At 42.0% G+C, this 24,814-nt stretch overlaps 2 protein-coding genes across 3 annotated transcripts; one reads left to right on the plus strand and one right to left on the minus strand.

Annotated features, from left to right (window-relative positions):
* Positions 1-1,037: 1,037 nt before the first annotated feature.
* TIPRL (TOR signaling pathway regulator) lies at positions 1,038-9,181 on the minus strand. Its single transcript, XM_018565748.1, has 2 exons — positions 9,114-9,181; positions 1,038-2,422 (listed from the first exon to the last, which is right to left on the minus strand). The coding sequence occupies exon 2, from the start codon at positions 2,401-2,403 to the stop codon at positions 1,579-1,581; it is 825 nt and encodes a 274-aa protein (XP_018421250.1). The 5' UTR covers positions 2,404-2,422; positions 9,114-9,181; the 3' UTR covers positions 1,038-1,578.
* Positions 9,182-9,368: 187 nt separating this feature from the next.
* CNEP1R1 (CTD nuclear envelope phosphatase 1 regulatory subunit 1) lies at positions 9,369-19,808 on the plus strand. 2 transcript variants are annotated; one of them, XM_018565744.1, is made up of 6 exons: positions 9,369-9,445; positions 13,567-13,638; positions 13,866-13,939; positions 15,150-15,259; positions 18,487-18,541; positions 19,587-19,808. In XM_018565744.1, the coding sequence occupies exons 1-6, from the start codon at positions 9,421-9,423 to the stop codon at positions 19,626-19,628; spliced, it is 378 nt and encodes a 125-aa protein (XP_018421246.1). In that variant the 5' UTR covers positions 9,369-9,420; the 3' UTR covers positions 19,629-19,808. The 2 variants fall into 2 exon arrangements, with proteins under 2 accessions (XP_018421246.1, XP_018421245.1); XM_018565743.1 differs by lacking the exon at positions 18,487-18,541 and having other exon boundaries at positions 15,150-15,333.
* The last annotated feature ends 5,006 nt before the right edge of the window (positions 19,809-24,814 follow it).

The following is a 24,814-nucleotide window of genomic DNA, read 5'->3' on the forward strand; positions in this document are numbered from 1 at the left end:
GTGTAATGACGCGACGCCCTGCTTTCTGATTGGCCGGGAGGCCGACTCCATGCTCTCGTCATGAGATGACGAGGGAGCATGAAGCCAGCTTCCCGGCCAATCAGAAAGCAGGACGTCGCGTCATTAGGCGGCGCCCGGCTTCCTCATTGGATGGCGCCGGCTGGGTACCGGACGGAGGCCGCATTCTCGCTGGAGAGGCCCCGGGAGTGACAGGCTGCACATACTAAGGTAAGGTAACCTTACCTCACGAGGCCAGCTTCCTGATTGGCCAGCTTCCCGACCAATCAGGAAGCCAGGCAACGCATCATTACATGCTGCCCGGCTTCCTGATTGGCCGGGAAGTCGGCTCCATGCTCTCTCATCACAAGTGACGAGAGAGCATGGAGCCGCTTCCCCGTCAATCGTGAAACCGGCCAGCGTGTAATGACGCGCTGCCCGGCTTCCTGATACCGGAAGTACTCGTGCTAGGCATCGGAGCATTTGGGCGAGTACGAGTACTTGCCCAAATACTCGGAATCGGCACCAATATCGATACTAGTATCGGTGCATCCCTAATTAAAACCGAGCAGCGGCGGCGGTGATCGAGATCACCATAGAGCAGACGAAGAACGGACGTTCTTCGTCTGCTCTGTGTGATCACTGAGACCGTGGCGCTGTAATCACAGCGCCACCTGTCTCAGCTGTCACTAACTGCAGCTTCTGTCACAGCTTGTCACAGAAGCTGTGACAGAAGCTACGGTCTGTCGAGTGCTCCATAAGTCGCACCGGACCTCCCTGCGGCCTATGGTCCGGTGCGTCTTATAGAACGCAAAATACAGTATTTTTTACTACACTGAGTAAATAAAGCAGCCTATGATGTTAGAATTTCATTTTTAACAGAATAAGCTGTTAACATTAAGCTGAGCATAACATTAATCACTTTAACTATCTAAAAAAATATGACAAAGAATAAAACAGTTGAAGCACAATTATATTTTTAGGTTATATTTTATAAGGTATTTTCATATTTAAACCTAGCAACCAAATTGACATGGGATGCAAATAAAATGTTTAACATTTAATTTCAGTCCACTGAGTAAACAATTTCAAGATCACAGAAATACATTTTGGGTGGACAATGTTTACTAAATAGCATGCAAAGGTTTCTGCCATTCATTGAAAAGCTCTAGCACAGGTTATCTATATGAAGGGATATGTGAATGCAGTATACGTGGCTGATTTCATATGCAAAAGTTAAAAAAAAAACCTGAAAAGATTATACACATACAGATAAAACCTCAGGTGTCTGGACACTTGACCATTAAGTGAAGTCACTAGTAAGCAGGCATCTTCCACCACCATCACCAGTTATTTTCTATGAACTGTACACATTTTTAGTATGGAAACTCTCTAAAAATGGCCTACAATGAAAATATATGGTGACATACTAAGGCATCTTGTATTGCAGAATCACTTGTAAACAATTGGAATCTCTATGGGACTACAATTGTGCTTTGATGAAATGGAATCAACATTTCTTCCTATTCACAATTACTTTTTTTGGTGTTCACTTCAGATCAGCTTTACTCTACAAAGAATTTATGGTGCTTGGGTATGTGTTGAATTAGGAGAGTCACTTGTCTCTTCCTGCGGTATAAATGGGAACTCTAACTTTTCATAAACTGTTTCCGTCACAGGCAAATATTGAGAGATCTCATTAGGCTCTGTGAAAAGAGGAGGGGGTACATGACTTAGGTCGCTGACTTTGCTCTCCTTGGAGGTGTATTCTCTCAGCATGTACATTTTGTCACTTTCATAATAAAGTCGTGTATCATTCATCCGCATAAGAACACCATCCACTCTCAGGAAGAATCTAAGAAGAAGGAAAAAACTGGAAGGCATGACTCTGATTTTAACGCTCAAGCCAGACACTCCATGATCATGAAGCTCATCTTCAAACAACAAAACCTCCTCAAAGAACATAATTTGTTCTCTGGTCTTCAATTTTTCTGTGTTAATTCGTTCAGTTGTTGGAATAACATTAAATGTTAGGTCATTACCGAGCAATGTCCCTTTATAGTCAGTTGTGTAAGTCCAATCATAGGGTTTTACAATTTCTTTGCTATGATCGTTTTCTGACCTGCTTTCTTGCCACTCTTCAGCACAAGCTACCCTTAGAGCACCCTCCTTCTTATTCACTCTTCTGAGAGCATCTTTAGCATTGAATTCTATACCAAAACCAGAGGAGTGCTGGATTCTGAGGACATTGTCTCCAAACATCATCTCAGGAAGACACGGCATGTGCATTTCTTCAGCCAGTTTTTCCACATCAGCTGACTTCATAATATGTGTCTTGATAGCAGTGACCTTCCATGGTCCAAAGTTAAAGTCTTGATTACTGCTTTTAAAACCGTGAATCATCATAGTTAGCACCAATTAAATTCTGGAAATAGAACAAAAATAATACATAAGGCACTCTACTACATTGAAATACAATAAACCATATTTAGGAAAACTTTAGTGTGTAAGGTATTAACCACAACAGGCAAATGTATGCTGTATGCACAGACAGTGCCGCTGATCAGACTGAAAGATCATACAACCAGCCGGCCAGGGGGTGATGCTGCTAAATAGCATGGGACATGACAGACTTTGGCTGCTGCCAATGCTCCTTATGTATGCCATGACAGACTCAAGCAGCGAAAGCACAAAAGGAACTATGGACGCGCTTCACCTTGGAACAACTCTTAAATGGCAGCAGTTCTCTACCCACGAGTATCACTATATACTACCCTCACCCATACACAGAGTAATTAGCCCAAGCAAATCTGCCTCCAACAAGAAATACAAGCTGTTACAAGTAACTTCTGTCCCGGGAATACAAGCAAGTCTGATAATGACACTTATATTGTCACCCCTCATGCAACAGTACTGCATCACTGCATGGCAATAACTCTCTTTTAGTGGAAAATAATGAGAGATTGGTCGTTTTACTTTATTGTTGGTCCTGTACTTATAGTCCTTTTGTAAAAGGTTTGGCAAGATTGCTTTTCTTTCTGTTTATGTTTCAGCTAGCTGGGTAGGAGAGAGCTTGTAATTCTGGGAAGACAGATGTTGGTCTGTGTGTGTTGGGCTTGGCATTGAGGCCATATAGTCCTTTTGACTAGGGACACCACAGTGGCTTAGTAGTTAATTTTACCTTGCGGCACTGAAGTCCTCAGTTCAATTCTGTTCACTATCTGCATGGAGTTTGCTTTCAGTTTATGTGGTTGCTTCTAACTTCTTACTTATTGTCCTACCTTGGTTACATCTCTGCATTCCTATGAATTCTGAGCATATGGAGTGAATCCCTATTCTTTTCTTTCAGTTGCTTGCCTTGGTCTGCTGTCCTGGCCACACTATGGATAGACCACCGTATCCTCTAGGTAAGGGCTTGCAGGTAAGTCTGCATTTACAAAAGAGGAAGTTTTTAGTGGATAAAAGTGGCTGTCCACAGTCCATATCCGTATCATCGCTCATCCAAAAGTTGCAAGCCATCCTGTTGCTCATCAAACAAAAGATCACCATTAAGGTAAAGGCAGTCACAGCAGAGGTCACCCATCACCAGTCATTCCATTTCCCATCAGGGTTGTCAGGAAAGCCAACAATAGGCATGTGGACAGACGGTACTGCAACAGAAATAAATTGTCAAGCATGCCTGGAGGAAGCAACCTGTGACTGGGACCAGGACAAAGCAGTAGTGATTGCCTTGATTAGACAGCCAGTCAAGGAATTCATTCAGGGTCTCCCTGCTACCCAAGTACTGGCTTCAGCAGAATCCGTTACAGGCTCCTCTCAGCCTTCTACCCCTCCAGTCCAGCCAAGACCACATGCTTCTGCTTTCCCAGAAGAAGAAATACCTGCAGTGGGCTTCGATTTTGTGCTTGTGCATCAAAGAGTCTATTGAATGGGATGAGCTGAGCCTTTAGAGGCACCAACAAAGCCCAGAAGCTACCATGCACAGGTGAAAAATTAGGAAATTAAAGAGCTGATGCTGAGGAGTGGAGGAAGGTAGAGAAGAAGCCTTCCTGGGTTAATTGCTTCTCAAGTTAAAACCACTAAAAGAAGCTACCTTTTTTTTTGGATAGTGCGCCCTTGGTCAACGCCTCAGTATGTGCCTGGCTTGTCAGGTTACTTTCCCTATGGATGATATCTCTTTTAAAAGCTTCCCTAGATATAAAAGTCATTTTGGACTTTTACAAGGGTCATTTTGGAGTTAAAGAAAGTGTATACAAAAGGTGTGTAGTAGGGTTGCACACATACCAAGTACAGTACTCGGTACAAGTATGAGTACATGTACCGATACTTTTGAGCTCCAAGACTACACTAGAGAAAAATTCAAAAATTAGGAGGCAGCTGTCATTTGTAAGGCACACACGGAGCTCCTGGGATTTGAACATCTCTGTTTTAGTGTATGATTTTGTTTTACTAAATATAAATTAAGGGATGCACAGATACCAGTTTTGCGAGTACGAGTACTGGTACTTGCCGAGTACTTACAAGTACCAGTACTGATACATTTTTATTTATTGTCATGTGACAGTTTTTCTAAAACAATACAGACTAATGATTTCAGGACAGTGGTGGAGTGCCAGAGCCAGGTCCCAGCTGCAACCGCTGCAACCCTGGTAGTTCTCATGAAAATGCCAAGTATCTGCACTGGTACTCGAAAAAAGTATCTGTGCATCCCTAGTGTGTAGTATCTGTAAGCCATCAATAGCCCTGACCTCAGTTGCCAAGGCCATGAGAGAATGGTCAGAAAGTATCAAGGCAGCTTTAATGCTTATCCCCCCCCCACACAAATTTAATTATTTTCCCCCAAAAGGAGGGGGAAAATGTGCCTGCATCTTATGGAGCGAATACCTATCGCCTGACGGACATGCAGTTTCGGGCGCGGGGCGACTAGTTTCTTTTTGTACATTCAGCCCTGCTCCTGACAAGCAGAGCTTAATGTACAGTGGGAGCCGCTGTTCGTTTAATACAAGGGATCTAATTAGATCCCTTGTATTAAATCGAGCGGCGGCAGCATCGGCGATCGTGTCCGCCCCCCACCGTGGTTTTCTGGGTCCCCCGTTCCTCTGAGCCCATTCCACCATAGAGCCCATTGAGCAGACGAAGCACGTTGTTCTTCATCTGCTCTGTGTGATTACTGAGACAGCGCCACCTGTCTCAGCAGTCACTAACTGCAGCTTCTGTGACAGAATTTCTGTCATAGAATTTCTGTCACAGAAGCCATGCGTCCTATCGTCCGGAGCGTCTTATAGACCGCAAAATACGGTAGATTCAGCCATGTCACCAGTGGCAAGTCAGGTCTTATAATGCATAACAAAAGACATCACAGACAGTGTCAGTCTTGGGCAAAGATGCAGGCTAATAACAGGTCAGGGAGGCCAGGTCATATAGGCCAAGGAAAGAGCCTAGAAAAAAAACTGGAGAGACAGGCAATCACATTCTTAAAAAGGTTGATGCCCTAAAAGGTCTCTACATCTGAGACTCAGATGCCATTCTGATGGAAGTCTGGGCAAAGGGCTTCCAGGATCACTGGGTCCTGAGAAAGGTGTTGCAGAGCCATCATTGGGAATTTGTGTTGCTTCATCCCAACTTCTAAGCATCAACCAGGCTTCTGGAGTGTTGTCAGAAACTCCAAACAATGGTAGAGTATGTCAGAAATCATCTGTGTCAACATGCCATCCAGCACGTTCCCTAAGCAGAATATTTCCAGAGATTCTACTCGCCTTTCTTCTTGGTAAGAAACAGACAGGATACTTTAGGCTGGTCCAGAATTTCAAATGTAATCAATCCAGTGGATAGAACAGATTGTTTACCTCAACAATTGTCTCCTTTCAGTTGATCTCTCCAAAAGCTATTTGCACATTTCCTGGATGACATTCTATTGGTCGCTTGGTGTTCCCAGGCTCTCTTGGGACACAGGGGTCTGTTGATTCGTACCTTGGAAAATTGGCTGGACTATCAACTATGCATTAACTTGAAGAATAGTCTGCTAGTCTCATCACAAAGAACAATTTTTGGAAGCAGTTCTAGATACAGCGAAGGACTTGGTAGAATTGCCAAAGGACAAAATGCAAGTAGTAAAAGGTAAGAGAACAGGCAACAATGTTTAGTCACCATCTATCACACATCAGTGTCTCAGGATCATTTTGACAATGATGGTGGCGATCACAATGGTCAGATGAGCTCACTGCAAGCTCATGCCAATTCAGGTGTAATTCCTGAGGCGGTTGAAATTAGATTTACACCTACGGTGCATCCATTTGACATCTCCCATGAGGTGCTCCATGTGGTGATGGATGAAGAAGTCCAACCTGAAGAACAACCTAAAAAATTTCAAGAGGCAGTGGACAACCATGCTGTCAGAACAAGTGTCAAAAGTGTAAAATTGGGAGCAGCCTGTCGGGCGCAGAAGGCCTTTGCCTTGTACATCACAGAGAAAGCTGTGAAGTTACAACTATACAAGACAGCAGTTTCATATATTCGTCATCAAGTTGGCACCCGCAACTCCTCCATGTTGGTAGAGATGACAACGATCATGCTGTGGGCACAGAATAACCTAATGGAATTGACCGTCAATTACATTTTGGACCCTTAGAATAGTTTAGAGGATTCCCTGAGATTGGAAATAGTGTATAGCCATAAATGGTCCCTGAGACAAGAGGCCCTTCTTCAGATATGCAGTCACTGGGAGTAGGGCTGCAACCAACTATTCTCATTAACGATTAGTTGATTGGATCCCCTAGTTCTCTCCTCCACACTGGGAACAGGGGAAAGCAAGCAGTGGGCGGGTGCAATAGCCAGTCTGCTGTTGGTTTTGGCAATTTGAAATGGCCTATAGCAGGCTGGCTTTCGCACCAGCCCACTACCTGCTGTATTTACATTCAGCTGCCGTCTGTGGAATCTTGCCACTGGCAGCTGTCATTCCGTGTCTGAAGCTATTCAAGCGCCATGTGCTCACAATACAATTATTACAAAAAATAAATACATTATAAAAAGGTGGGGAAAAAGTCATTTTCGGTTTTGGCCTGACAAATTCTGCTGCAGTAGGTGCGTTGCAGTGCCATTCATTTCAATGGCACCCCAAACGTGCCTCCTACCCACAGTGTGATCGTCCGCACCAGAATACACAATACCGCAATGCTGCGCGTTCCAGTGCATTGTGATTCCAAAAAATTGTGCATGCAGTTTTATTTTGAAGTAAACTTTATGCTTGTACCACTTTATTTGTGTATTTTATTTTAAACTAAGGATGGTATTTATTTTTTTACGATTAATCAAAAAATTAAATCAGCCAACTAATCGATTATGAAAATAATCATTAGTTGCAGCCCTAATTGGGAGTTTCCCAAAATAAATCTGATAGCATCTTGATCCAACACCAAGGTCAACAGTTTTCTGGCCAGGAGAGGTTCTTCAACAGTGGGAGTGGATGCCCTTTTGTACCCCTGGGACTTCGGGTTGGGGTATCTATCCCTTTGATTAACATGATATTCAGGATACTGAAGAGAATCTGATCCTTTCTGTCAGACGTTATAGTGATTCTTCTATTTTAGCCTCCCAGACCCTGGTTTCTCCTGCTGCAATTACTGGAACCGAAGCCTCCAATCATGAATCTAGCTTTCTCAAAGTTAACATACACTATATTGCCAAAAGTAAAGGAACGTATTTATCTGCCTTTAGACGCACATGAACTTTAATGGCATAGCAGTCTTAGTCCGTAGGGTTCAGTATTAAGTTGGCCCACCCTTTGCAGCTTTAACAGCTTCAACTCTTCTGGGAAGGCGTCCACAAGGTTTAGGAGTGTGTCTATGGGAATGTTTGAAAATTCTTTCAGAAGCGCATTTGTGAGGTCAGGTACGGATGTTGGACGAGAAGGCCTGGCTCGCAGTCTTCGATCTAATTCATTCCAAAGATGTTCTATGGGGTTGAGGTCAGGACTCTGTGCTTGCCAGTCAAGTTCCTCCACCCCATACTCACTCATCCATGTCTTTATGGACCTTGCTTTGTGCACTAGTGCACAGTCATGTTGGAACAGGAAGGGGCCATCCCCAAGTGTTCCCACAAAGTTGGGAGCATGAATCATTTAAAGCAAAACTATAGTGCAAACTTAAAAAGTTGCTGGGTGGCTTTTACTGCAGAAGAGACAGTGTATGTCTCAGCTGCAACAGGAGCTCCTCTTCTCCTAAATGTACCAAGCTGTGCATGTGCAGCATAGTATGCATTCTAGACATGCCTTGGTGCTGGATGAATTTACTCCCATGCACACGCCACATCAACCTAAGATAAGTCTAAAGGTGCCCATACACTGCACGATTATCGTACGACAATCGTATGCGATCGGTTTTTCGTACGATAATCGAGCAGTGTGAACGGAGACGTGCGACCGTTTCTACTGTACGGTCGCATGTCTTCTTTCGAACCAGCATGTTCGAAAACCAGCCGGGAATCGTACGATTCTCGGCTGGTTAGAACGGTGCTCGGAAGATAAATGCTGAACGGGCCGGTGTGCGCACACGCACACTGAGATACTACTTCTATGGTCAGATCCCTATGGATTACAGTTCTGAACAGAGTATTGTATGCCTGTGTGCATGCACCCTATAAGGAGATTTTTCTAACTTTGGGGAGATTTCCTCTCACTTCCTGTTGTGTGGACAGGGACACAGTTACAGAAAAAAAAAGCACCTAGCCACTGCTCTTCCCATTTCGTATTCTATCTAGAAGAGACACTTTAGTGGCACTGCTGTAAACATGATTGTGACCATACAATACACCTGCCCTGAGAACATCTATTGTTTCTGGCCTGGTGTTAATCCTGGAGTTGTAAACCCTGACCAGGGATGCAGAGGATTGGGCTCTCAATCATACCCATATGGGGTACACATTTCCTGCCACCCCTTAGCTGCATGCCAATAGTAGCTACCCTAAACTGACTGCTACTGCAAACAACTATAATACTTCTAATCCTTAACAACACTCTACCAGTGCACAAGCTTCCCACACCGCCTACCGATTATAACCGTTGCTCTTTCCGCCCCCCGGGTCCCCACACAAGGCCTGCACATCCCCACCATCATACTAACCAAGCAAGGCGCCGTCCTCTTTCCCCAACACATTACCCACGCCAGCCACAAACCAGCCAATCACTGAGCTCCATAGGATGATTGGCTTCTGCGTCCTACAATCACAACGCAGGGCTCCAGCGTTGCCTCGAGCGCCATCATTTACTACAGCCGAATGAATTACGTAATGGAGAGGTAAGGTCGAGGAACTCAGCGAATCAGAGCACGCGAGGTTCTGAGGTCCGCCAATCAGATCAAGCGTTACATATGAACCTATGGGGGTGCAAGGTGAGCAGGAAGTAAGCGGAAATAAACATAGGAGGTAGAGATGAATTCCCTGGAGCAGGCAGAAGGTGCGGTGGGTGTAGTAGGGGGGAGGGAATGACAATATGGTTTATTGTATAATACGTTGTGATAGTTTTATGTAAAGACTTTGTGTGATTTGTTCAGAATTGCCATTGATTCACAATGACACAGATCCTCACGTGTGTGCTGTAGGTGTCATGCTGACAGTACTGTTATCCTGCAAGCAGCAGTTCAATTGACATCTCTTATTGTTCCAGATTTGTGTGAGAAGTTTATATGTAATTCTAGTTCACACCAGCTTCAGGTTGTATAAGAGAAGTGTCAACTGCACGATTTTGTCATACATGTGCAAAGCATATGTGAAGCTCTCAGCAGCTTTCTTGAAGCATTTCAATCACCTTTTTAGCTCCAGCTTTGTAAATGTTAATCACTGATCTGCGAAATGTCACTTTAAACAAGACTTCAGCAGACTTTCTGCATTACAGAAGCCTGCTAGCAACTTATTTAAAGAAGAACTCAAGGAAAGAACAAAGTTAACCCAGTGGGGTTACCCCTGCACTGCAAGGGTTAACTGCCCCTTTTTCTCTAGGGCCCAAAGATATGATCACCTGATCTTCAGTCCTCCAGCAGCCAGCACCCTCCTCCAGCTATGTTATGTCCTTGGGCATCCTCATTTCTCAGGACCAGGTAAATGAAGTGATAGTGTCACTGATCTTTGGACCACCTGAACCCAGAGGAAAAGAGGCTGCACAAACTGGTCTAGCAGCCAGGTGGCATAGAGGATCAGGTGGGTATATCTTCTTTAACCCAACTCCTAGACCAAAGAAACCAGTCCAGGAATTAAAAAAGGTAACCCATGCAGTGGGGCTACCCCCACCCTGCAAGAGTTAACCTTGTTAATTCTTCCAGTTCTTTTTTTATAGTGATAGCCAGCCCTCCCTTCAAAGTGGAGCTACAACCTCTAACCCTTACAGCCAAAAAGGTGCCATCTTGGCCTCTATTCGGATTTCAGTTGCCATGGTGTTGCACATGTGATCAGCTAAGACACCGGCCATTTTGAGTGCTTCAGAAATTCAGTTTAGACCTAAATAAGTGCACTGGCAACCTTGACAGTTGGCATGCCTTGAGGCCTCACTCACACAGCTAAGTGTGGGCCCGTACAGATCCGTGCTGCGAGTGTGGCCGTATCGAGCAGCTCCCGGGAAGGACATGTGCTACGTGTGATTAGTACGCCGGCCTACGCTCACCCCAAGTGCAGGTCTGTGCGGCTGCAGGTGTCCGTACTCGTATGCTGACAGGATGGATCCTGTCTGCAGCCGAGCCGGGACACCCGCAACCGTATGGACCTGCACTTGAGGGGAGCGTAGGACGGCGTATGGCCTCGTACTCCCATAGAGAAGGACAGGGGTTACGTACTAATCACACGCAGCACCTGTCCTTCCCAGGAGCTGCCCGATATGGCCGTGCATGGAGCTGTACGTGTGAATGAGGCCTAAAAGTAACTGTTTTGGGAGACATTCAATTGGTGGGTAAAGTTCCTCTTTAATATCTGTGTTTTAAAATTCCCAAACTATAGCTGAAGGGTGCTTTAAAGGCTTTAATAAAGCTTGCTGAAAGCTCTGCAAATGATCTATGAAAAGCTCACTGCTCTTGTATAAGCTGAAGCCTGTGTGAACTAGCTCTTAGAGCAGTGGTAGGCAACATTGGCACCTCCCACTGTTGTGGAACTAGACATTGCAAGAACTTGACAGCCACAGACATGACTTCCAGAGTCAGTCATGACGGGATTTGTAGTTTTACCACAGCTGGGAAGCCGCTGATCACAGGCATTCATAACAACATTTGCCATTGCTATAATAAAATTTGCCAGTACAAGTGTTATCTACTCCCCCTTCACTGTGCTTTGTCATTCATAAAATACAGCCTGTGATGACGCTGCAGCCGGCCAAAAGGTATGAAAAGGATTGTACCCAGAGTAAGATATAACTGCACTACAATCTGCTGGAAGATTCCGGACATGGATATGCAGTGTGGCAGGGGTACAAATCTTTTTATGGTTATCATAGTTCACATATATGCATTTCAACTCTGTACTTAAAGTGATATTAAAGTCAAAAATATTTTAACCACTTCCCTGCCGGCCGTTGTAAAGAGTCGGCGGATCGCTTGTATAAGGTCTCGGTATGTGTGCGCCCTCCGCGGCTCCCCCCTCTCGCTGTCCGGGACCAGCATAGTGCCTCTGTCACAGGGGATCAGAGGGAGATCGGTACACGACCTCCCTCCGGTCCCCTCTCCGCTGTCAGAATGCGGAAGTGATGTATATTACATCACTTCCGCATTTTTGTGTCACTCTCCAGCTTCAGATGCTGGAGAGAAGCTGATGAAGCAGATCTCTGCTTCATCAGCTTCTTCAGGGGGGTCCTAGGTGACAGGGGTCTTGGAGACCCCTGATGTCTCCATAAAGAGGATCTTTTGCTATCACATAGGGGGGTTTCTTAGCCCCCTATGGGATAGCAATAAAGTTAAGTGGGGGGAAAAAAATAAAGTTTCCCCCCCAAAAATTTGAAGTTACACATAAAAAGAATTTAAAAAAAAAATTAAAGCCCCCCCGCCCCATACATACACGCATGCAAATATGCGTCGGGTGCGCATACGTGCGAAAACGACGATTGCGCCCATTACGCCACACATGTTACATAACGTCGGAATGAGAGCAATAAGTCTAGGCCATCAATCACTGATAACACTAAACTGATGAGCGGTAAAAGCTTTTAAAGCATCACCTATGGTCAATTTTGGGTATGGTAGTTTCTTGCGATTTCGCGGGTGCGCGCAATTTTAAAGCTCGACATGCTTGGTGCAACAAATGGGTAATAATCCTTGTTCCCGAATATAATGGGGGGGAAAACTTTTATTTTTCAACATTTTCAATAATTTCTCCTTAATATAGTAAAAAATTAAAACCTCAGTGGTAATTAAATACCACCAAAAGAAAGCTCTATCTGTCCCCAAAAAATTGTATAAAATGTATTTCAGTACAGCGTTGCATGACGGAATAAATGTCAGTCAAAGTACCACAGCACTGAATACTGAAAAATGGCCTGGCCAGGAAAGGGGTGTAAACACCTGGTCTTAAGGGGGTAAACTATTTAAAATGCTGATGAAATCACTTAAAATGAATGCTGCTTCTTGATGTTTAAACGTCTTAGTTCCCTGCAGAATTAGCTGGTCCCCTGAGCACTGGTCCTGATATCCTGTTTTAGAGTGACTCCTTTGTCCAGCAGAGTGCTATGCAGTCACCCTTGTGTGTGCTAGTAAGCTGTGTGTGTGTGTGTCTCCACAAACACACAGACAATCAAGCTACTTCCCTCCCCCCTGGCCCCTTCTCCGAACTAGTAGATGAACAGTTGCTGGAGTCTGCACTGTCCTTTGTAATCTTGTAGTGGGCAGGAGGTTCAGGGAAGCTGAGCTGAGGGACTTGGAAGCAGCTGTTCAGAAACATGATGTTTGTAAGTGTTTGGTCAAAAATGTAAAGCAATGGTTTGCTGGGCAAATGTATATTTGTTTGATCTGGATTCAGTATTGAGAAAAAGTTTGAGAGTTTAAAGGAGAACTACGGGGTAAGTGTTTTTCCCCATAGTTATCCTAAAGGTCACGGGAGGACATTTACTAGCGTCCTCCCCAAAGCTCATTATATCGCGAGCTACAGCTCGCGGTATACTGAGACCGCCGCAGCCGGGACGGATCCCGACATTACTGTCGAGATCCACCCGCTGCATGAGTGACAGATGGCTCTGCCTATCTAGAGGCGGAGCCAGCTGTACCCGCCCCGTCCGTTTCACCAGTCAGCGCTGGAGGATCGGAGCGGGGAGAGGAGAATCCCTGCAGGGAGCTGTGAGTGGCAGTCACTGCTCTCTACAGGGAGATGATCGAGAAGTGAGCGAGCGACGGTATGTGTCCGCTCATTTTCCGATCATTGTCACACGTCTGCTCCAGCTATGAGGATGAGTGATTTTCACTCGCCTCATAGTTCTTTTAAGTGCTTGCCTACTAATATGGAAGAGACGTATTTGAGTAAATAATAACATTTTCTAGCTCTTAAGCGTTTGTGTAGCATAGCAGATTGTATGCGTCCTTGTTTTAATTGCGTGTTATATTTCTTTTTTAGATCTGAAAGCTTTTGAGCGAAGACTTACTGAATATGTTTCATGTTTACAGCCGGCGACAGGACGCTGGAGAAGTATGTTTTTTGTATGTTCTTTAAAGGAAAACTACTAGTTTAGTATGAAGGAGTGGTTACTGTAGTTGTTCTTTCCGAAATCAGCAGGTTGGCGGCAGAACTCTCTAGCAGCATGTCCACTCCAATCGTCATCTTGGACACACCCCAAGGCAGATTTACTTAAGAGTTCATCTGTTATGCACCCCAGGATGTTTTCATACTTCTAACTTTATCGTTTTTTGTTTTAGTGATTCTTATTGTGGTTTCCGTTTGTACTGCGACGGGCGCATGGAATTGGTTGATAGACCCAGAAACGCAGAAGGTATTCCTTTTTTTTTTTTCCTTTTAAAATGCTATTTTTATTGTTATAATTGTAATCATTACAAATCTTTGTTAAAGCAAATTTTGCTTAAGCTAATTACTTTTCTGTACTGTGATAAAATACCACCCAAGCATTGGGGATCCCCACCATACATTTCTCAGTCAAAATTACCTTCCTGTAAAAATTGCACTTGCTTGTTTTTGTAGGCTTTCTGAACTTACACCTCTAGTGGCCTGCCTGCACTCTGTACCTGGTCCTGCAGTTGCTGGTTATTTTGACATACATTGAGTACCAGGATCCTCCTTTACAGTTCTAAATATGCAGAAAGTATGTTCTATGAGCTTTTTTTCCAATACTGTACAAAAGGGCAGAGGTGTAACTTCAAATAGAGATGGGATGTGTCCAGCATTTGGATACTTTAGGAACATGGTGAAAACACCATGCCTCATCTCCTCTGTCAGTCACTTCAACCACCATGAATATACTGAAAATATCCCTTGCCATGAAGCTGAGATGTCTTTTTTTTTTTTTAAAGCATGTGGGTAGTTTGAAATTAATGCACATCCTTTTTTTGATAGTTTTATACCTCATGATCCAATATGCTCAAATATGTTTTAAATGCCCTGTGTTTCCACTGTATGTGATTACTTTTATATGTAATATTTTTTTGGGAACCTCTTTCTGTGGAAGCTCAAAATGTCTTATTTTGAAGCACTAAAATGAAGATTGGACATGGATGTTCTACCAGACTGGAGTCTGGCATGACTTGCTGGTATTGGTGTGTTTGGGAAGCTTTTTGGCAGTGAGTAGAAATCCACCCCTAGCCAAACTACTACCTAAGCTATAGAAAAACATTTGCTCAGCCTGAGACCTATCATTGGCTGGAGTGTGGCAAAATGTTATCGCACTGCTACATTTTATAATGTCAATGTATTGATGTAACGTATAATGGATAATGTCAAGTGCATCATCCATTACATTACTTGTAACTAGGGATGCACCGATAGCAGTTTTGCAGTATTGAGTACCGATATTTTTTTTTTTTTTTCGGTACTCGCCAATACCGGAAATCCCATTAAGGAAGCCAGGCAGCATGTAATGATTCGCCACCTGGCTTCCTGATTAGCTCAAATACTCAAGTTCGGCACCAATACTAGTATCTGTGCATCCCTGCCTGTAACCATTGTTATTCTGCATCTTTATTTAACAGGTATCGTTCTTCACATCGCTATGGAATCACCCCTTTTTTACAATTAGCTGCATAACTTTAATAGGACTCTTTTTTGCTGGGATCCACAAGAGAGTTGTAGCACCATCAATGTATCCTTTTATTATTCTGTTTGTCGCTGTCAGTAAAAATATTTTGCTCAGTAAACTGCTTTTGCAAATTAAAGGTAAATAGCATTCAATATAATTCTTAACTCCTAACTAAACCCAAGAACAAAAATTTAATATATTGAAGTTTACTAGCTGTTAAGCTGGCCATACACCTTACAATGTATCTGCAGATTTTCTGTGGACAGATGGAAAAGGTGCAACAGATTCCTCCATCTACACTTAAAGTGACATTAAACCCTCAGATTTTTTAACATAAACCAATACTGTAATGTGTGCCTTACTGTAATCCATGGTTGTTTCCCTTCTCTTTGCTGCTCTTCCTTTTAAATCCTCATGTCTTCTCATGCTAGGGGAGAACTCCCCTTTGCAGCTGAGTGCCTCTTCCTGTAGTGCTAGCTCAGGTTGCAAACCCATACACAGACACCATGTAGCCATTCCAGAGACAAGGCAGTCTGCTGCACAGAAGTTCTACCCAGCATGAGAACAGATACAGATTTAAAAGGAAGAGCAGCAAAGAGAAGGGAAACGACCATGGATTACAGTAAGGCACACATTACAGTATTGTTTTATGTTAAAAAATCTGAGGGTTTAATGCCACTTTTACTGTGTGGATGGAGTAATCTCTACCTGGGCCAATCTGTTGCACATTTTCCATCTGACCACAGAAAATCTGCAGATAAATTGTAAGGTGTACGGGCACCTTTTAGATGTGGTGGCTACATGAGTTTAAATTTTTCAGTGAATTTAGAAAATACAGCTTGCTAGATATTCAGTGTGCTTGTCACTTTCTTTGAGATGAGCAGATAGTAAAAGCAATCCCATCATCCACCGTGGAGGTGAACAAAGTCTGACATGTTTGAAGTCAAGTTTGGGTGGTAACCATGGCTCCCTCCATAGTTATACTGAAAGAAGGAGTAAGCGTAGCCACCCAAGGACAGGATGTGTTATATGCAGGGTTACTTGGTAAAAGTAAAAAGGGGAAAAGCCTAAGATGAAATTATTTCCAACTCCTCAAAAAACTGGCAAGTTGCAATATATTGATTTGGGTTTAGATACACTTTAAATACAGTGACCAAGACGTGTATAGTTCATAATTTTGTGAAAAAACAGTAAGTATGAGGTAAAGTATTTATCTTGCAGGATTTTTATTGTATGTATGTAAGAATTTGCTGCCACTTTCAAACTGCTCCCAGGGTTGTGAATAGCATTTTCAGCATCTTTTACGTAACATGCAAGTAGAAAAACAGACCAAAACTTTGTTTTATTGCATGAAAATTGTACGAACAGTAGGTTATTCCTAGTGAGAAAGAAGCATCTGAAAGCAACCAGTGAAACCGAAGCAGCATTATAAGGTGGCCACAGCTTGAAGGAGGAAAAAAGCGTGAAAAAGAAATCTGAAATACAGTACATTTTTATGAATAGGTTTAGATGCACTTTAATCACTGTTCCTATAGACTCCTTATAATCTGCCTTTTCGGCTGTGCTCTCTGATAATGACTTGTATTATTTGTGATTTCTTTCCCAGGAGATAAATAATAATATTATTATTATTATTAACACATAAATGAAAAAGCATGGCATTCTGCTCATATATTAAACTCTTTACCTAATTCTGACCGTTTAAATAAAAATGCAGTGGGATTAAACAACAAGGTGGTGCTACCTTTTAGGTAGAGTCTTTTAAAGCCAGAGACTTTTTAAATTTAAGATCACAGCATTAAAGCTCCTCTCTATACTCCTCACTTAAAGGAGAACTATGAGGTGAGTGCTTTTCACTCACCTCATAGTTCTAGCCGACCTGTGACAATGAGACTGTCACAGGTCGGCTCAGTAGATCGGGAGGTGAGCGAACACATACCGGGTTCGCTCGCCTCTCAAAACCTGTCACGGCTCTCTGCCGTGGCAGGGGGAGGGCTGGATTCCCCTCTCCCCGCTCCGATCTGCCAGCGCTGACTGGCGGAACGGACGGGAGAGGGGGCGGGTACAGCTGGCTCTGCTCTAGATAGGCAGAGCCAGCTGTCACTCACGCAGCTGGGCGGATCCCGTCATCTAAGTCGTGATCCGCTGCGGCGTCTCAGTATACCGCGAGCTGTAGCTCGCGGTATACTGAGCTTAGGGTAACGGGAGGACACTAGTTTGTGTCCTCCCGTTACCCTAAGGAGAACTATGGGGGAAAACACTGACCCCATAGTTCTCCTTTTTAATTATCTCAAATTGTCATTTAAAATCTCAGAATGAAATGAATGTGAAATGTTCTGATGCTGTCATTTTTCTTTACTCCAAAATGCAGCTATGAAAAAGATTTGTTTTTCTTCTTGCAGACTATGGTCAGAATATCTCATTATGTAGTAATTTAGACATGTCCTATCCCAATATCCCAACATTTAAATTGTATCTCGCTATACTGAAACATCTTGTGGAGTGAGTAACTACTTTACTTACAACGATACTTTTGTATCCGATTTTTTTTCTTACGAGTTGGATCCACTCACTAGTGCAGGGGTCAGCAACCTTTTACACACCGAGTGCCATTTTTGCAACCATCAGACAACCGAGTGCCATTGAACAATAGTGCACCATGGTATTAGCAAATTTCAGTTTTTGTACTCATAGTTGTACTGCTAATAATAAGTTAAACTCACTAATTATTTGAATGTGTTTATCTTGCCGTTAGCAGCACAACTGTAAGTGAAAACATTTTATAACTATTGCACACACAAAATATATTTACATGTACTAAAAAAGTAAACTGGACTTACAGTTACCGGTTATAGACCCCGCCCCCATGACGGGTATAGGCTCCGCCCCCGCCAGGCTAACAGTGATGTGATCACTGTCAATGACAGGCCTGTTGTCAATGCCTGTTGTATTCACAGCACACACGCCGGAACATACAGCTGTCCCTCCTCCAGCTCCATTCAGGCCTAAAATGTGGAATATAACATGGGTGCAAAAAATGAAAAAAGGGCCTCAGTCATGAAGGGGTTAAAATCTATTGTGATTAAATTTATATGTGATCAATTACTCATTAGACAGTTCCACTTTGGGATTTCCTTATTGCTCAAGGGAATTATTTTATTTACAACATTTAAATTGCTTTACTTTAAGGTTCATATACAGTAGGTCACATGTGGGCTTTTAGTGCTCCCAAAATGCATATTAAATAACCTTATTTAAATTTGTATTCTGACCTTAACCCATTGATTCAGAATAGCAGCAAGATGTCGAACGGTGCTAGCAGAATACAACATGTCTTGTGATGATGTAAGTATTATATGTTCTGTCTGTGAGGGTAGTTAATGGTATTTTATTCAACCTGAATGAAACTTTGGGGTTGATTTACTACTACCTACTTTGCACTTAGCAGGGGAAGTTTGCCTTTAGTTTAGTGAATGAGGGGAAGCTCTGCTGACTTCCATCACCCAATCATGTTCAAGAAAAAAAAAATGTGTTTTTTTTTTCCCCCTTGGACATGATTGGGTATTCTTTTCACCGTGACGTTTTACCACATTCACTAAGCTAAGGGAAACTTCCCCTGCAAATTCTATTTGCAAACTGAACAGCCTATTAGCCTTTAGTAAATCAACCCCTTTGTCTCTAGAAACCAATTTACTAATTACCCCCTTCTCTTGTTTCTAAAGCTGGCCATAAATCTTTGGATTATCTGCAGATTTTCTATGGTCAGATGGAAAAAGTGCAACAGATTCCTCCATCTACGCTAAACTGTGTGGATGGAGGAATATCCCACTGGGCTAAGCTTCAGTATTTTGCTAGTTGGCCCTGCTGGCTGTCAAAATACCTGAACAATGCCTGCATCCAATCAGATTGTTCAGGTATTTTGGTAAGTTGGTGTATGGCCAGCTTAACCCATATGTGAAGGGTGGTATGGGAGGGATATTTGCTCATAATAACCTTTGTGGATTTTCAGCTAGAAGCAGCCACTGTTGGGATGTCTTATTGAAACCCATGCTGTACAAAAAATTGTACATTTGTAAAATTTCTTTAACTTTTTTTATAAACTTATGGACATTCAAATCAATTAAAAATGACCAAAAATCTTTTTAAAAATAACAACATTACAACCACAGTTTAACGCATGTGTCAGAACTCAGGTCCTTCAGCCGTTTCCAGAGAAATTGTTGCATACAAGTGGGTGATGGGGGAACCTATATTATATGGAGTTACGGAAACACAAGTGGAGTTTGTGCAAATCGGTGTTGAGAGCTCCTTTAATTCTATTTCATTTGAATTAGTAAGATACAAATGTTTCACACTTAAACTAATATTTATTCTTATTTTGTCCTTTCAGACGGGGAAATTAATTCTAAAACCAAGACCTCATATCCAATGACATTTTTCCTACAATATTAGTAAATTCTTGGACAATTTTTTCAGATTTTCTTTAAACAAGTCTTATGGAAAACAAGTTAACACCAAGAAGGAACATCAAGACATGGAAAGCCTTGGAATATTTGCTGCAAAGATGTTGAATGTTTTTTACTTGGGTTTCAGTTACACTTCATCATTTCACTTAATTAAATCCTTTCACTTTTTTTTATGTAACAGCATCTGTATTGTATTTATTCATGTATTGCACAAAGGAGCCAAAAAAAAGCATACGGCAGAAAGTATAAATAAGTTAAATGGAGACTATGCCTCCGATAGCAAAATGAGTTAAGGTACCCTCGTAGACTGTTTTATTCTCTCTGGTTTTCTTGCAGCATGGTAAAAAGGGATTGCATGCTACTGGATCAATAACTATGGGCTAGTGTATATAAGTGATTGCAGTTCATCTTTCCCCCTTTCGTTTTACTTGTTCAGCCCAGATCAGGTCTGCATTATAATCTGCTACAGTGTATGCAGACACTGCTCAAGCTCATCCTTCAAAAAGTGTGTGATGGGTCAGTTTTGAGTAATACAGCACTTTGTAGGCTTTTTTTGCAGCTGATCTCTTGCCAGATCTTTTTTTTTTTACCTAATCTGCTTCAGAAAGCTTAAAGTTATCCTTTGGCAAGCATGTCCATTGTGCAGTTGTTGGGATTCTGTCCTTAATGCCCAAATGAGCCTTCAGGTTAAATAAGCTAAATACATTCCAGGTGTTAAAAAAACAAACCACGTTTAATGTTTTACAGTTGGCTTTCTTTCTAAAGTAGCTATAGAGTACAAAAGCCTGCCCCCTACCAACAGCTTCCGAGGACGCTTCTTCTCTCTGAGGAAGCAGTGGTCTATTTGCAAAGGTCTGACAGCCCCTTGCTGAGTCAAAACCAGAGCTCTCCAATCAGCAGGAAGCATGAGCTTTGCTGATTTGTAGAGCTATAGGTCTGGTTCAGTTAGGGGGGAGAGCGTGTCGGACTTCTGCAAAGAGACCACTGTTTCCTTCTGCTTTACAAAGAAAACTAACTGTAAACCAAAAAACACATTTTTGCTTCTGGAATGTATGTAGCTGATTTAAACTTTTAGTTTTGATTAGGATTTGAAGATTTTTCAGTCGTGCCAGGGGTAGATTGGTAAGCTGGAGAGGATTTGTGGGAATTTCACAATTAGAAACGAATGTCAGCTGTATACTGATATAAGTTGCGTAGATAAATCTAAGGTACAGGTCTTGAAAACAACAACATTGTTACATAAGTAGATAACAACTCTTTTCATTAAAAGGAATTTTTTTTTAAGTTTCCTTACCAACCCATAAGTAAATCCAACTCCAATTTAAAATTACGCTATCAGTGGACAAAAAACAAACAATAAGTACCCTGTGAATATTACTTTGGTGCGTGGTGACTCCAAATTTTGCTCTAGTACAGAGCTTAGGTGGCTGAAGAATCTTCTGCATCTGACATTTCCAGGTGTGTCAGATGCCGGTGTCCCCTGCTGTGGTTTGTTGTGTAACCACCAGCCACTACGTCACTACTGTGTCCTGTAGAGAGGTGGAATCACAGTATGCAGCAGGGGTCACAGCGTCTGGCAGCAGGAACCATTGGATACCAGCAGCAGCTGTAGCTGTGCAAAAGTGCAAGGATTTGAAGTCACTGCCCGCTGGACTGCTAATTATTACTAATCTTCTTTTGTAGGATATGTGTAGTAATTGACAGGATTGCTTTATTAACCCATAATATAACTTATTTATATCTGAAGGTAACTGTGTTTACGCTATTCTTCAGTCTGTTGCACTAGTACTGTTTTCATTCTCTCTATTACCATGTGATAATGTTAACTGTAGTGGGAGGGACTTCATAGAAATCACCTGCTTACAGCATGCCTACAGATCAGATGTATACTGTATGTAGTCCACTTTGTTGTAATATAGTTCTTGTTCTGTTTGATCATTTTGTTGTTACATAACTTTTCTTTGAATATAACTTTTTAATCATACAAATGAAAGTACATTTCAGCTCGACAGGTTTCATATTTATTTGTTCTTGCCTACATTTGCTGCCCGCCGTTTTTATAAGTATTGGCAGATTGAGATCCTTGAACCTAAAAAAGTTTGGCTTCATTCATCTCCAGACCTTAAATACAAACATTTAATGGTGCACATTTTTTACTCTCTTCAGAGAATGTTAAGAGGACATAATTGGTGTTCTACTTTTTTCACTCGTACAAAATAACTTTAAGTGTAATGAAACACATCAGACTGTACAATGAAAATGAAAGAAATTAAAAACATATTTGTGTTTTTATAAGAAAAAAAAAACCTATTTGAGTACTTTTGGTGCTTTCATTTCTCCGTGTATGGATCTAGAGCCTTTGGACTAGGAAACAGAACGTATTTTTTGTTTCTGGAGCGATTTTGCTTTCAGCTTATCTTTTATTTGAAGTAAGTGTCACTTCACAACTGTTTTCCCCCACAAATAAGGTATATGTATAAAAATATCTTCACAGTTACTACTAGGGATGCACCGCTACTGGTTTTTCGGTATCGAGTACGAGTACCGATATTTATATTTCGGTACTTGTCGATAACGGTACTTCCTGTAGCTTGGAGCCGGCTTCCCGGGCAATCAGGAAGCCCGGCAGCGTGTCATTAGCTGCTGTCCGGCTTATTGATTGCCCGGGAAGCTGTGCTGTTTGACCAGCTTGATGCTGCTTGGCCAAGAAGCTGGCCTCCCAGCCAATCAGCATAGAGGCGGTTGTTTGGCCAGCTCAATGCTGATTGGCTAGGAAGCCAGCATCCCAGCCAATCAGCATGGAACCAGCTTCCCAGCCTCAGGGAGGTGGGTCATTACTCACTGCCTGGCTTCCTGATTGGATGGGAAGCTGGCTCCATGTTCACTCGTGGCACTGCCCATCACAGGAAATCTCCCTCTGACCGGAAGTTCCGGTATCAGGGGGGGCGGGGTAGGAGATGTATCGTAGCATTTGGGAGAGTACTAGTATCAGTATAGTTACGTCCCTAGTTACTACAATCTGCCCCCATAACCCTAAAATATTGAATTTTGGGTGAGAATCTCTCTCCTAACAGTTGAAGCAGTTTTTCAGTTAAATAAAAAAACATTTCGCTTTCATTCATTAATGGACACAGCTCTCGGTATTTGTAAGGATCATTTTACTTTCACCTGCAGGGGTACTGCAAGCGGCAATCATGAAAGAATACAGAGAGCTTTGTACATCATTTAACTCGGAGAAAAGGATTTTACGGTGAGTCCAAAAATCCTATTTTCATCTTGCAAAAAAATTTGCACTGTATGTGTTTTAGCTGATTTCATTACAAACATGGAACAAAAAGCCTTCATGCTATGTTATTTTCATAATTTGTTAGATAACATGAATATGTGTTTTTGTTTTGTAAAATAATTTATATAAAAATTTGTCACACATTGATCTTTTATGTATTGTAAATTTTGTCATATATAAAATTCCTCCCCCTACCCCGAAGAAATCACATTTTTGGTGGCAGGAAGGTGTCTTTTATCACTAGTATAATAGTTTAATTGTGTTTAGAGGTTTTGTTTCAAAATGTGCTGAGAAATTACACAAACACAGATATAATGAAATTCTATATAACTTTTAATTAAGTAGTGACAGATGTAACAATATAATAATAATAATCAGAAAAATATAAGAGAGCTGCAGATACGAGGTAGGTCCATTTTCTTCAAGTGATGATCAACCAGACACGTGCCTGTAGCAGCTCTGCTGCAAAACTACTTTGTTCCAGCTTTGGTCACAATATTAACAGAAACAATAGGTATTCTTAACCAATAGTAGTGCTTAGAATTAGTAGTAGCTTTTAAGGATGAAACCACTATATGAGAACATACATTCCTGCAGTGTTTGGTAATTTTGTGTGCAAAACCACACCCCTCTATAGATCCCTTATCAGGCTTGGATAGCACATTCTTATGTGACACTTAATATTTATTAGTGAGCCATGAAAAGTAACAATTTCTTCATCAGGATGATAAACGGATGTGGACAAATTTGTTCTTCTATGAAAAAAGAAGAAACTAAATCTTTCTCCGAATTAACTTGAATCTGACAAAAGTAATTGGCATCCATTATTTATTCCATATTTAAAAAAAAAAAAAAAATCAGACAAAAATGGCATGGACAAAAAATAATGGAATGCTTGACCTAATATTTTGTTGCACAACCTTTGGGCTGGGTTCACACCTAGGCGTATCGAATATGCGCTTTTGTCGCGCGTTTCATGCCGCGCATTTTTACCACGATTCACGGTAAGACAAATGCGCATTTCCGAGGGCTACCTGGCTGTATACCAATGGATACGCGCGGCAAATACGCCCCAAAGAAGCTACTGTACTTCTTTGGGCGTAGGGCGTTTTGTAGCGCGTTCATACGGCCTGTAATGCGCCCAGGTGTGAACCATTCCCATAGGAAATAATGGGTTTTCGGTGTTTGAGCGTTTTGCAGAGAATAGGAACGCGCTACAAAACGCCCAGGTGTGAACCGGGCCTTAGAGATAATTACTGCAAACAAGCAATTTCTGTAGCTTTCATGGAGACTGTATGCAAATGTATCCTTTATTTATTTGCTTTCAGTTTCAGTGTTTTATTTTAAATGCAATACAACTATACATCACTTCTCTCTCGTAAACTATGGAAGCTTCTATATTGTTATTTTCAACATTTAAATATTGATCAGGCTGAAACTAAGGGGAAGCTAAAACACTATTTTACTTTATGGATTCTTGTTTTACAATAAGTATATAGGATAGAATAAGCATTTGTGATTACTGGCCATAGATACCCAAGCCCAACAGCCATTGAGAGCCTTATACTTGTCCTTGCTCCACTTAGATCTACACTATGCAGCCTGATTGGCACTGCATAGCCACTTCTAGGAAGCCAACACTGTTGGGTCTGGCTCCTGCAGCACATGCATGCTGCAATCACCATTTATTTCGAAGGAAAATTCAGATTACTTAGTGTGTCTCAAACAAGGGAATAGCAATTAAAGTGAAGGCATCCTTTCTATTTTTTTAATACTCAACTCTTCTAGTAATAAGCTTAGTTAGTTCACCAAAGGACAAAAGCTAACTAAAAGGAAAAGTAACTGTGTGTGTAATACAGAATGTCT

The sequence above is a fragment of the Nanorana parkeri genome, unplaced genomic scaffold, assembly GCF_000935625.1.
Source record: "Nanorana parkeri isolate BGI_ZX_2015 unplaced genomic scaffold, ASM93562v1 scaffold883, whole genome shotgun sequence".
In the NCBI taxonomy this organism is placed as follows: domain Eukaryota; kingdom Metazoa; phylum Chordata; class Amphibia; order Anura; family Dicroglossidae; genus Nanorana; species Nanorana parkeri.